This window comes from Diabrotica undecimpunctata, chromosome 8 (assembly GCF_040954645.1).
Source record: "Diabrotica undecimpunctata isolate CICGRU chromosome 8, icDiaUnde3, whole genome shotgun sequence".
Lineage (NCBI taxonomy): Eukaryota > Metazoa > Arthropoda > Insecta > Coleoptera > Chrysomelidae > Diabrotica > Diabrotica undecimpunctata.
This window is the reverse complement of record NC_092810.1, coordinates 47,849,256-47,864,051: the sequence shown is the minus strand read 5'-3', so window position 1 is coordinate 47,864,051 and position 14,796 is coordinate 47,849,256. Positions and strand designations below refer to the sequence as shown.

The 14,796-nt window shown below is 32.8% G+C and overlaps 1 protein-coding gene across 2 annotated transcripts in view; it reads left to right on the top strand.

Annotated features, from left to right (window-relative positions):
* The window catches only part of Acf (ATP-dependent chromatin assembly factor large subunit), a 47,783-nt gene that overhangs the window by 11,564 nt on the left and 21,423 nt on the right, over positions 1-14,796 (top strand). For both annotated transcript variants that reach the window (XM_072540213.1, XM_072540214.1), the window contains 6 exons: positions 3,577-3,859; positions 3,913-4,105; positions 5,073-5,507; positions 11,158-11,362; positions 11,424-11,746; positions 13,171-13,393. In XM_072540213.1, coding sequence (XP_072396314.1) covers positions 3,577-3,859; positions 3,913-4,105; positions 5,073-5,507; positions 11,158-11,362; positions 11,424-11,746; positions 13,171-13,393 — 1,662 coding nt within the window. The remainder of the gene's footprint in view (positions 1-3,576; positions 3,860-3,912; positions 4,106-5,072; positions 5,508-11,157; positions 11,363-11,423; positions 11,747-13,170; positions 13,394-14,796) is intronic.

Sequence of the window (14,796 nt, the reverse complement as noted above, 5' to 3'; positions counted from 1 at the left end):
AAAATGTTTAATACCAGCATCCTTGTATTTGTTTAGTGCTTCTTTGAGTTGTCATGTTGTTCTGTTTTGATTTGTTTTGTCTATTGGGGGTTGAGTATTTTGTTGATTAACTCAGAGGCCAGAAGTCAATGAGATACGGTATTTTTCGCCTATCGGTAGGTTGACCTATGGATATAGTGCTAAGCTTATTGTTCGCGGTAGTTTTGAGTAGAGTTCGGCCACATGTAGTTATGATCCTTGATCCCCATCTATGATGCTTAGAATTGAAGTCGCCAGCTGCGATGAATTTTGGTCCAAGTGTTTTAAAGTAGGTAGTGAAATAATTTTTCTTTATTGGTTTGTTTGGTGGGCAATAAACAGCAGATAATATTAGTTGTCCATTCCAGTTTTCTATTGATATCGAGGTGGCCTGTATGTTTAATTCTCTAGTTTTGCTTATTTCATGGTGCCTAATACTATTTCTTACTATTGTTGCAGTCCCGCCATGAGGTTTGCCTTGTGGATGTACAGTGGAGTAGGTTTGATAATTTTGAACCTTAAAATAACTTATTTGTCATATGTGCCTCAGAAATCAGCATGATGTCAATATTGTGTCGAGAAATAAATGCTTTTACTTCTTGACTGGTTTGTCTAGACATTGGCGTTTCAGACTTCAATCTTTAAATTCTTAAACATTTAGTTTAGAGATCAGAGTCATCAGTAAACATTTTGTTCATATGCTTCATCATTTTTGAATTATTTGTTCAAAGTTGCCATTGCTTGATTGAGGTAGAGGTAGAGGCGATTTAAACTGAGGTTGCAACATGGTGGCTTGTTGGTTTATAGGTTGATTACTTGTTTTCCCAGTTATATTGGCGTAACTTGGTCCTGCTTTTGTATTTGTTGAGTTTTCTATTTTTGGTTTTGTACAGATTTTTCTCGAAGAGTTGTAGTTCTTTGTATACCTGACAGCCTTTGTAGTTGGAAGGATGATTTTCAGAACAACTGACACACTTTTCTTCATTATTTCGACTTTTTTTGGTCACTGGCTATTAAAACGATCTGTACACTTGACACTTTCTGTGGCATTTCTGTTGCAATACTTTTTGGTATGACCATAGTTTTGACATCTTTGATATTGAGGCATATCACCTTTAGGATGTGGGGGTTAAATTTTAGCTATTGTGTCCATTAATTTGGTAACTTGGTAGATGTCTTTGTTATTTTTGTTTGTGGCTAATTCTATATTAAATAAAGGAAGGCACTTTTTAGTACCCCTGCCGAATGTTAGATATTATGTTCAGAACCTTGTGACCCAGTTCTTCAAGGGCTTTTTTAGATCCTCCGGTTCTGTCGATGTGTGGATATTTTTTAAAAGTACCCAAAAACTACCATTTTCTTTTAGTTGGTATGAGTGAAATTGTGTTTTTTTTTTTCTCCTTTAGAGCTTTAATGGTAGAAGAATAGCTCTCTGGTGTAGTCATCTGTATTTTAACTTGGTTGTTGTTTAAGCTTTTTACAGTGTAGTCTTTGGATGCTGTTTCATTTAGGAGTTCATAGAGAGATTTCATGTATGAGGTTTGGTTGATGAAATAGAATCGTCATTTGTTTCTTCTGTAGTATTTTCAGAGCTTGGAATCGATTACTGGTAGTGGGTGGTTGATTCAGCCAGTAGTCTTTTAAAGTTGTTTGTTTTGTAATTCTATTGTCTGGACTATCATCATTTCGGTATCTTTTCTTGTCCTGTATTGTCCATTCCTCTTGATCATTCTGCATATTAGATGATTCTGACAGTTGTTGAGTAAGTGTTGGTGATTGTACATTAGTGATAGGTTGTGGATATTGTACTGATAATGTAATAGAGTAAGAATTATGATATACCCTGAAATTGACACTGTCCTGTGGCTGGCATCGCATGTTTGTACGTTAGGATGAGTGGGTTTGATGCATTTTGGACTACAGTATATTGAGTAGAATAATTATCCATAATTTATATTACTTCTTATCATACAGACTTGTGAACTCATGGCACTAATTTATGCGTTGCCCGGACTATTTATGAAACTGTTATTTTAGTTTTTATCAGGTTTTTTTTGTTTTGTTTATTTTGTTGTTGTTTTTTTTGTCATTGTCCGACGACAAACACTGCTTTCCACCTCAAAGGTTCAGAAAAAACAGTGTCTACCGTGTCAATAACAACTACCACCTACGAGGTATTGGTGCCTGAGAAATTACGCTCACAGCGGCAATGTTGCAGATGAATCGGCCAAGAATTCGCTGTCTGTTTTGGTTCTTACCTCATTGATTTGTTTGGTTTGTTTTCTATAATTCTTACCTGATTCAGCTGTTTATTGTCTACTTTTTTATCACTACCGATTAGTTTTTAACTAAATTTGTCACAGTGACTAGCTTTGACTGTTAATTTTTTTGCTGCAACGCTCGATATATCGAGATTTTTGCAGCTGAAAAACAACAAACCTATTTGCCCACTCTTTGCCTTGTTGCCAATCCCAAAAAGTGGGCATATATTTATAATCAAACATTAGTGTCATTAAAAATAGTGGTGAAAGGAAAAGGACAGAGGAAATGGAAATAAACTAAGGAATGAGACATAACTAACATACATACAGAAGCTAAACTTTAACTGCAATACATCGCTTAATCCAAATTTGTATGCGATACATAAACGCCGATTATTTAGCCATGAAATCATGCGTGTTTCTATTCTGCGAATTAAAATTCGCATCTTATGTAATAAACATCAGTCTTAGATGTTATTCAATTTTAAATGTTACATTTTTATTGCATAAATTAGTATGCGTTAGTTAAAAATTGCATTTTTAACTAATGTTTGACGTTTCAATTTCCACTCCGGAAATCGTTCTCAAAAAAAGATTATTTTAAAAAATTCTGTGAAAATCTACAACCAACAAGTCGTTGTAAGAAGGTTATGTTTTTCAAAATTAATGGTTGACATACTTGGCCTCGATCTTATAGGCACTAGTAGGCTTATGGTTTTAACAAAATGTGAGGGTGATGTTTTTACCATTGGAATATGAAATTCTGCCTGTTTTTTCTGAATGTAGCAAAGCCTGCTACATTCTGCTGATGGGTTTTTTACACATTTTTCTTCATTAAGTAAGATGAGAGCTGCTTCTTTGACTTTTCTCTTTTTCATGTCTTTATGATTATTGATGCATCTTTCCATTGTACTCTGTACTCATTGTCCCAGGCATGTTTGCATATCTGAGATGTCTCTGTTCTTGATGTATGTTTCATGCTCGTTTATCCTTATTCTTAGTGATCTTGCTGTTTCTCCCACATAGAAATTGTTGCATTTACAGGTTATTTTATAGATGCAGTTCTTTGATCTTTTTTGTGTGTTGCTAAGTTTGATTTTAGACAGAATAGATCTCAGTGAGTTGGTTATTTTGAATGTTGTGATATCTAATATTATCCATCAATTTTAATGTTTTTCTCTTGCCTAGCCTGTTTCTTTATGGACTATTTTTTTAGAATATAACAATAATACTTAAAAATGTGAAAATGGAGCACCTTTTTTTAATGTGTTTGTAATGGTAACATTTTCTTTTTCAGAAATTACCAGACTATATGCCTGTCAAGTCAAAAATACCTGAAAAATACTTTGGTGAAATGTTGATGGTCATGGAATTTATTCATTCCTTCTCGAAGACTCTGTCTACCAAAGACTTTTTCCCCAAGGGTGTTAATTTAGAATTAATGGAGAGAGCCTTAACTGAAAAGGAAGTAGCAGGAGTTTTCATAGATATGATTCAAATGTTTCTGACAGCTCTATTTAATTCTCAAGATGAGGAATCAAATCAATACAAAACTTACAGCCAAACAAAAACTGCTTTAGGTAATTATATGATTGATTTTTAAAAATCCTTTCTAAAGTGTGATCTTTTATAGGTGTCATAGATGATGAAGATATCAGCGTAACAGATGGAACTCGTTTAGCTACCTTGGCTTCAAACTGGAGTAGTAAACATCAAGGTTTACCCTTATACCGTTTACCTTTGTATTCTGTGACAGTTTCTGAAATACTTCGGTTACATCTGTTATCTTCTGGAGCTCTGATCGAAAGCGGTGGATCGAAATGGAGGTAGGAAAATCTTATAGCAGATATGTTATCTATTTCTATAAATACCGTTTATGGGGGGCAAACCTTACCTCCTGTTTTCTAAAAAAATATGGAAAAATACTTAACATATACATAACAAGTGAATACTTATCATGTATACCGCATCACAAAGATTCCAGCTTTGCTGCCGGTATCTCGGTAAAATATTATAACTATTATCTTATTGAGCACAGGATATTTCTCACGAAAATCAGCCATGCATTCTGGAAACGAATACTGCCACTGGATTTTTACATGTGTTGATGTGGGTTGGTTTTCTGTAAACTTGGTTGCATAATATCATGTATCATTTTTTTATTAACACACCCAAAAAAGAAAGTAAATTGTTGTTTTCTGTTACATGGATTATATAGTTTTATTTTGGTTGTATTGGAAATAATGAAGTTTATTTCGTTTTTTGTGTTTTGCCATCCAGACTTATCCAAGTCCATTTATTTTATTGTGTTCTTTTTCTGGAAAAAACTATTCAGGTATAGTCGATGTTTTAAGAGAAAGTTAAAATACTGCCTTTATTGTTTGATTCCTATTCCATATGGGCCGATTACTGCCTCAATTTCATACAGTCGTTTTGAGACTTAAGACTCATCTGCATGATTAACTGTTTGATTGCATTCAGTAACTGCAGGGGGCGTGTTAATGTCCCCGTGTAAAATTGTTCTATTTCCTCGTCACCGGCTGCAGATGTATGTGCATATACTTGGATAATTTTTATATTGAGTGTTTTAGCAATGTCTGGTGTTTTCATTGTGATTATATAGCTTATCGTAATTATGACTTTTTTCGATAACTCTATATAACTCTCACTGATTAATTATCACACGATGCTGTTTAAATAAAGTTTTAAGAAAACAATTGCATACTTTCAAAATATTGTAATCCTACTATTAAATATCAGATTTTCTACATTAATACATTAATTTTGTTCTAGATTTGCACAAAGAGGTGGTTATACAAGTGAAGATGATCCTGGTTTACATCTACGACTTCATAATCCTGAAATACTGAAAGCTTTGGCTACACATAATGTTGTTGAACTCCCCATGAACCAAAAATTAAAAATTCTTGACTGCTTGATGAACCAATTGCTTACTTATGCTGATGTAAGAGATATAATAGAAGATCGCTTGGCGAACAGTAAAAAACAAAGCTTGGACTTAAAGGCGATTCAGCTGGCAGAAAAGAAAAGGGAGCAGGAGCATAGTGCTGCCAAACAAAAGTTACAGAAAGAATTAAAAGGCGAACCTGACAAGTTAAAGAGTAAATTAGATACTTTAGAAAGGGTTGCAGAAAGACAACGTTATGAATATAATAAGAAAACTAAAAAAGTAATGGAGAATCTCTATGATGGACAAACAGTTCTAGGGTAAGTTTTGTAAATATTGTACCAGTCTTTTCATAATGGCTTAAAAAGCATTTAGTGTCCTGTGATCTCTTATAATCAATAATTAAAGTTACATTGCACGTTCATATATTACAAAGCTACGTTACTAGGATTATAGCTATAATGAGGGTCCTGCAAAAATCAAGGGAATATCACCGAAATTATTTTTTCATTGTCTCTCCAAAACGAAATTTTTAAACAGTACGATATGTTCTGTGGGACTAGAAACCTCAAAATATTTTAGTGTTGGCAACTTACACATGGTTAATATTTGTTCTGTAAGATATAAAACAGATGAATTATTTTTGTTTCTAGAGGAATTAGGATTTCCCCTTGATAGTTGCAGTTACAGAGCACTGGCTTGAATTCAACGAGCCTTTTTATAGAAAAATATACCTTTATTGCTAGGTATGATCGTCCAAGTTCAGCAACCTAATTCTTTCTACAAATAATAATTTCTCTCTGGTAACAAAATATGACTTTCTGTTGAATGAAGCCTTCTTTGAGTTTTCCTTAGTTTATAATAAGAATCTTAATCTATACATTCTTTGCATTTATAGATCACCTGACTCTTTCACGGAACTATTTTTGCAGAACCGGCTAAATTTGTTAGATGACCTGCTCAATAAAAGCAGAAAAATTCTATATGGTGACTTACTTCTCTTGGTCAATACACTCAAATCGTATGGTCTCATAATGTACATTAATGATCATACAAGAATTACTAAAACAACATCTACGATAATTGATTATATTGTCTCAGATTTCTTACCCCTTGATGTACACTCTACAATTATAAATGCAGGACTATCTGATCATGAAGCAGTATATACCGAGATTAACACTCTCAACAAACCCTCCCCGAGAACCTGACGTTTAGGTAGGATTTTTTCCACTCAAAACTTTTTTAAATTTCAAAATTTATTCTCGACTTCTGAGTGGCACTTTCCTTCTGTGGACTTAAACTATAATTTCAGTGATTTTTTAGATTGGCTTGTCTGTATTTTCAATAAGGCATTTTCATTAATTACAATTAAGTCAAAACATCACAAACTACCAAAGGTATCTGATTATCAGCCAAGAATATGCATTCACTACTGTACATTAAGCAATTCGCTACCATCGTCTCCTTCACTGAATATATCACGAAGTACAGAGAAACTTATCTAAAACTTAACAAAATTTCGAAATAAAACTCAACACAGGTCAAACATTTTCCCTTCCAAACCCTGAAAATCTAAATGAATACTTCATTAGTGTGAGTAACAATATAATATCAACTATTTTGCCACCACAAGATCCCATTTCCTATCTCCTCAATTCAAAATAGGTCTCGAAATTCATTCTTTATAACACCCGTTGATAAATCTTAATTGATCCAAGCAATCAATAGTATCAAAAGCTAATCTTCCTTGTAGTACTGCCCAAATCCCCCAAAAAATGTGTTGGAAGTTCTGGTCTCACTAATTAATTATTCTTTTATAACATTATTTCTCTTCATAAGGGTTGTGAAAAATTGAATTCTGCAACTATAGACCTATTGCCTTACTACTGTACTATCCAAAATTATTGAGAGACTTATAAAAGCTCGACTTATGTCTTTTCTCATTGAAAACAACATTTTATCACAAAATGAGTTTAGCTTTTTATCTCATAAATGTACCAGTGATGCTATGTTTTTTGTACTACATGAGGTTTACCAAGCACTATACAATAATCTTTGCACTGCTACTGTTTTTTGTGACTATGCCAAAGCTTTTAATTGTGTAAATCATGACATTTTGATAAAAAAAAAAATTAAGTTTCTATGGGATTCAATGTATTTCTTTGAATTGATTCCAATCTTACTTGGGGAATAGGAAACAACTAGTTAGAGCAAATGATACTGACTCTAGTCACAAAAGCATTGTATGTGGAGTACTACAAGATTCAGTATTGGGTCATCTACTTTTCCTTATCTTTATAAATGATATCACTATTTTAAAAATCAATGAAAAATTTTTTCTTTTTGTTGATAGCAGTATCACCTGGAGAAACTCTAATATTTCAACTCTTCATGCAACTATAACTTCTGATCTACTTAAAATATAAACCTGGTCAGACTCTAATTTACTCTCTTTTAATGTGCATAAGACAGTAGCATTATCCTGTAAAGGAGCTCTTCAACCCTTGCTTCTTAATAATAGCCAGATCAGTATCATTGATTCTGTAAAATTTCTTGATATTTTTATAGACAGCAACCTTAAATGGTCCCTTCATATGGATTTGTTAAGTAAGATACCAGCCTCAGCCTGCGATGCAATAAGATTTTTTTCAAAGGAATTCAATTTAGCATCTTCCAAAATAACATATTTTTCTTTGTTCGAGTCTCATCTTCGATATAGTCTTCCTTTATGGGGTTCTAATCCAGCTGCCCAACTGCCCAATCTGATATTATTTTTAAATTACAAAAAAGAGCAATACTGTATCTGTTTGACCTCAGAAGAACAACACAGTGCAGAAGCTACTTCAAAAACACCTATATGTTTTTCCAGTAAAACCTAATCATGACTTCTTCACCAGAAATTCAACCTTTGATGTTTCTTTACTGATCCCGTCCACTGAGTTAGTAAAGAAATCTATATTATTTTCGCCAAAAAAAAAAACTATGCAACCCTTTACAACTTAAACCTACGATCTTTTACCATCATCATCATCCAGCCTTCATTTATCACGTCCACTGCTGGACATAGGCCTCCCTTAAACTCCTCCATTTTTTGCGATTTTGTGCTCTTTGTTGCCAATTACCAAGTTCCGTAAAATGACAAAAGCTTATCTAACTTAAGTAGAAGAATTTCTTAACGAATAACTAATAAATTGTAGTAGCTTTATGTACAATTAACTAAAGTATTTTTATCTATATTTGGCTATCATATGCAGCAACTTCAACTTATTGGTTCTTAAGGTTTTATTATGTAATTTGCAATTTATATAAATTTTGCAATGTATTGTTTATTTTATTATCTTTTATTTTGTGATATTGACGATTTGTGTAATTTCAGTAAATTTTATTTGATATTTTCTGATTTTTTTGTCCATAAGCTTTGTCCACAAAATGGTACAATTTTCAGTGATAATAAAGCATATTTCTATTCTATTTTATAAATTCTTTGATAAACCTTGGCTTACCTTAAAAAAATCTCGCTTATCAGGGCCAGTCTACTCCCCTTATTCCTCAATACGTTTAGATCTACTTCCATATTCCGCGTTGTGTCTGTCCTACAAGTTTTTTAAACCTCCTTTTTGGACTGCTTCTCCATGTTTCATCCTTAAAATATGCCCCACTCTTTAAATCTGTTGGATTTTACTTATTTTTATGATACCTCTTGTTCTCTTTATAGATGATAAAGCTCAAAATTAAAACGTTTCCTCCATAATCCACTATCAGTTATGGCTCCATATATTGTTCTTAGGTGGAATCCAACAGTATAAATTAAAAGTTAAACAGTCCAAGCCTGAGTTACATTTGTACGAATGAGAAACATACTTTGCAGCCACGATCTTAGTATTGGTCTTTTCGTTCGAATTACATACTACTATTATATTTTTCCAGTACACTTAGAAACCTTTGCGCTGTGGGTATGCAGGTGACTTCTAAAAAATGCTGGATCGACAGAGTTAGAAATCTGGAGGTTCTTAGACAGCTGAACCAAACAACAACTGGCCAATATAATGAAGAGATGCAAGCTGTACTACTTCTGTCACTTTATGAGAACCCTGAAAAATATGAACTTTTGCATCTCATTATTTAGGGTAAGATCCAAGGTAAACACGATCCTGGTAAAAAAAAGAACATGACTGAAAAATCTAAGCCAGTAGTAAAGAAAATCGACTACATCAAATATGGTAGCCAACATAATATCCAACTTTTCATTTCTTTGTTTTCGTTTTATGAAAGCAAAGCACAACCAGAGTTGATGTTGTGGAGAGGCTTGCAGATTGAAATGGAGATGGTTGGTCACCTGGTACGGATGAGGGATGGAAGATGAACACACAAGTTAACCGAATGGAGAACAAGAACAGATAAACGAAACAGAGGAAGACCACCTACACAATGGCAAGAAAAATTGGATCCATACTGCACAAGACCGTGCACACTGGATATAAACAGGAGAGGCTTATGTCCTGCAGGGGAATTAACAATACTATATTCATTTGTCTTTTCCAGAAGTTGGAGTGCATGTCGTATTATTCATATCTTTTATGTCATCTAATTAGTACCTATTTTCTGAGCTACTGAATCGATAATTTCGTAATCGTATAATGTCCTAATAGTCTTAAATTCATCATCGCACTTAACAAAGTCCTCAAAGGATATTCTTGATTCAGACACCACTATATTCCATTCTGCAGGAGATTAAATAGAAACATCTTCGGTTTCAGTTTTTTCTATTGACATGTCGACGATGGAAAAGCACAGTGTATATATCAGTTTGTTATAGTAGTCATAGTTAGGCATAATTCAAAATCCTAAGAATCTTGAATATGCATACTCGAAAAAAAAAGAATCCTAAAACATTACCTATTTTAATTTCATATTGAATTTAATATAAAATATTAAAGCCAAGCAAGAACGGAACCTGCCAGATCTGTTCACAGATATAAAGGAGGGAGTGTCATGTTCTGGGGAGGCATTATTATCAGTGAAAAAACTTCTTTATTTCCATGCAACCAACTTACAACAGCTCACAGGTATGTTGATTTGGTTATAGAAGCTGTAGTTAGGCTTTGGAGTGGTGCAATGGGAGAAAGTTTAATTTTCCTGCATGGTAATGCACCTCTACATACCAGCAGAGTGACTACAGACTTCCTCGAAGCAGAAGATATCACTGTTTTGGAGTGGCCTGCTTGCGCACCCGACCTAAACCTATAGAGAGAATCTGTGGGATATGCTTAAAAGAATTAAAGCTCGCTTGGATAATCCACAAAACATCGCACAGCTAGTACAAGCTGCCCTTAATGAATGGAACAACCTACCACAACAAAATGTTGACAATTTATTTAGGAGCATGTCCAAGCGAATCGAAGCTAGCATAAGGACTAGGGATATTTAAACTGCCTACTAAAAAAAACCAAATAAACAAAAACAATTTAAACATTATTGTTTTAATATCCACAAGGAATTAAATTCCTGTAGCTGGTTGTACACCATGTATCACAAAAAAATTATATAAAAATTCCTTTTTAAAAGTTTATATTAAAACACCCTATCGGACTACATCACACAACTTTTTCAGAATTAATATTCCATTATCAGTGGTATCTGGATGTACATGTTTCGAGCCACTAAATACATGGCTCTACACTCTGAAAAATATCATGATTGATGGAGTACAACAAATGTTTACACCACTACTGATTTTATTGAATATCAATGATATAAAAAGAAAAAGACAGTTAAGATTTGATTTCACGTTCGAAAATTAGTTTACGGATTTTATCAATGATATAACTGTCTAATGACCTCTCCAAATTTTTCTCTCCATCTCATTTGGTTTTAGCCATATTCAGTCATTCTAATTTTACTTTATTATATTATTGATGTATTTTTTTTTAATTTTAATGTAATTATTAATTATTTACTTTTTTTCAGTACTGATAGAGCTTACAGAAAATACTTAAAAATAAATTCTGTACCTGCAATATTTGTCAATGATGAAGAGGAGCATACTGGCATTTGTAATGACTCAATTTGTGGTCAGAATCCTGAATTAGTTGACGCCAGTAGACAACAGCTACTTCAATATATGAGAAAAAAGTATATTACCAGTTCACCAAAAAGTCCTAGCAGAAGAAAGGTATACATATGTCATTTTTTAACCGACTATATTTTATTAAATACATTGGTTGATATTTTAGATGAATGGTACTTTGGATACGCCTCTTCCTCTAGTAGTAGACGAAAATAATGCCAAAGAGTTATTAATGTGCACAGCCAATCCCGAAACATGTCCTGTACATTCCAAAAGTATTGAAAGAGTAAAGTGGTCTCTTATATACCATGAAATTCAACTACAAGAAGTTGAAGATAGACTGAATAAAAGAGGTATTCGAGAAGGAGAGTTGCTTCAAGTTATACAAAACTACAAGGAGAAGTTGGAATATGTTGTAACTCACACGCCGGGCAATATCTTTGCTCCAAGTACGACGGGGAAAGAAGAACTGGACGATTTGGGTCCAAGGTAATAAAAAATACTTTTATTAAATATATAAAAAAATGCGTATATTATATATATATATATATATATATATATATATATATATATATATATATATATATATTTATATATACTACGTAATCTTCCAGCTGACCTACTTCAGATGTCCATTTTGCGTGATTAGAAGTGTTTTTTTTCTGTTTTGATTTTTAGTGGCCAAACTTTGGAACCATATATGACAATACTTTGTATAATAGTGTAGCGAGATTAAATAAAATGAGCGGTTCGAATTTATATAAATATATTTATATATAGTTTACAGTTCGGTACTCTCTTATCAACTAAACTATACTACATACTAACATCGTTACATATATATACCAAAAATATTCTGGAGTAGTCCCACCTCTAATTCGTCTCATCGAAAGCGAATCGAAGACGGGCGGTATTGAAATGCCAATTCTTGAGTTCTCTAGATCTTTCCTTCTAAGAATATGACCTATCGGAGATGGGCTATTTCGTTACAATAGTTTGTTATATCCTTCTTTTGTTTTCTTAGGAGATATTTTTGTCCCACAGAACCCCATTCTTAATTTTCATGGCTTTTCTTTTTTACATATTTCTGTCTCGTATTACTTCATCCAGGATCCCATCATCTGTCAATTTCATACCCAAATATTTGTACATTTGGTTATATTCTATAAGTTCTCCATCAGATCTTTTCTTCTTTTTCCTACACAAATATATTCAGTTTTGTTCATATTTACCTCCAGGCCTTTTTTGTATTCTTCAACTAGATTGCGGGTCATATATTCTAGGTCCTCGTGTTCTTGGGTTAATACCAGTTGATCATCTAGAAAAAAATAATGTATATAGTATGTTGTTTTTTGTTAATGGAATTTCCATATTTTTAAGCTTCCTATTCCAGAGTTTTAAGGCATGTTCAAGTATATTTTAAATAGGGTCAGTGAGAGGCAACATCTCTGTTTTAGACCTTTGTTTACCTTGAATGGATTTGACAAACCATTTGTCGTTTTCACTTTTATAATGGTGTTTCTGCATTACTCTTCCACAGAATTTATCAAAACACTAACCTTTATACTTTCTGTGACTTCTCCCAATTTTGAGGAACACTGTCATAGGCTTTCTTCAGATTGGCAAATAAATTTAAATAATTGGAATTATACTGTTAATGTTTGATAATAGTTGCTTTGATAGTTTTTATAGTGATTTAAAATTTACATTATTTTTATAAGTCAAATTAAAAAATCGCAGTATTTTTGGAATGGCACATAATAGTTATTACCTATTTAATTTATACTATTTTTTCAACTAAAAATCATGATCTAAAATTTTCTGCCACTCAATTTGATCCTAATATGGAATCGTCGAGTAAATAATTTCACATGCATTTGAAACTGAGTTAATGTAGCAATACTTTATTCTAGGGTTACCAGAAAACCTGCATCAAACCTTGGATATCCGCACACAATGTCAACTGCTGAAATTCTCGAAAATGTCCTATTGGACAATATTCTTGAAATAGAAGAGAAAATGTTTGGTGGAAGTTTGGGTGAATTACAAGTTAAAAGCAGGGAGCAGTGGCGACAATGTCTATCCGATAAACTGTATGATGAACTAGATACAACAATCAATCTTCGGGAAGTGAAGGTATATACTTTTATTATTTTACATGTTCGTCAACTTCTGCAAAAGTAGAGGTTGACTATTGTATAATCTAATATAAATCTGTTTTTATAATTTGACACATACAACCGTATCCATAAGGAAGTCCCAATGGTACTGTTTCCATTTTGTAAAAATATATACCAATTAAATTGACCTTTGGGGTTTTATTAATTCCATGAAAAGTAAATGGAGACTCCTTTCCGTATTTAATTCTCTATTATTTGCTTCAAAGTAAACAAATGATCTAAACATGAACGTCCTGCTCTTTACCCACATTGTTCTTCTCTATTTAGTTATTTTATTACTTTTCTGTACAGCCTGCTAAACGTTGGTCTTACTGCAATGCCTCTATAATTTACAGCAGGTTATATATATATATATATATATATATATATATATATATATATATTCTTCTTCAGGTTCCTTCTCCTGTCGGAGGTTGGAAATCATCATCGCTATTTTTATTGGCCGCGCTTATGAATAATTCTAATGAGCTGCAACCGAACCACTCTCTCAAATTTCTTAGCCAGGATATTTTGCGTCGTCCTGGGGTTCTCTTCCCTTGTATATTTCCTTGCATAATTAACCTAAGTAATACATACTTCCCGCCCCTCATTATATATATATATATATATATATATATATATATATATATATATATATATATATATATATATATATATATATATATATATAATATATACAGACACATATTTAAAAAGGCATAGTGATATTATGTCATATCTTGTCAAAACTTTAATAGTCGAAGTAATCCAATCAAAAGGAGACGTTAACGTTGTTGACAAACTTATTATTTTTATTTGACGTGTCGTCTTCTTTAGCATTTGCAAAATGTGCTAAGACAATCAAATTTGGGCGAATTGATTTAAAGGCAGCTTCCTATTTTATTGGGAATTAACCAGAATTTTACTTTAACCCGTAACTGCTACTGACAAAAAGTTATCTCGCAGCTGCTATTGACGGGTCACTGTGACCCAGTTTTAAAATTCTGAAATAAAGAAAAAACATTAGCTAATACATTTATTTTAAGTCATAAACACTTTTTTATATAACGGTAAACTAATTTAATGTAAAATAAATTCCTATTTACAATTTGGGCATATTTTTAGAGCACATTGTAAACATATAGGTAATTTGCACACAAAACAGTATGTATTTGTTTTCCGGTCTTTTTTTCCGGGACAAATGGCGCATCTCTTCCTTTTAGATATATTCTGTATTGGCAATGGTGCAGGTGTGTCATCTATATCTACTCCAAGGATATTCGCTGCGAGACATCGAAGTTTCCGGGGTACATTTACGTTGTAAAGTATTTTCTTCATATGTGGCGTGTACAGTGCAATGCCTAGTTCTTTTAAAAAATT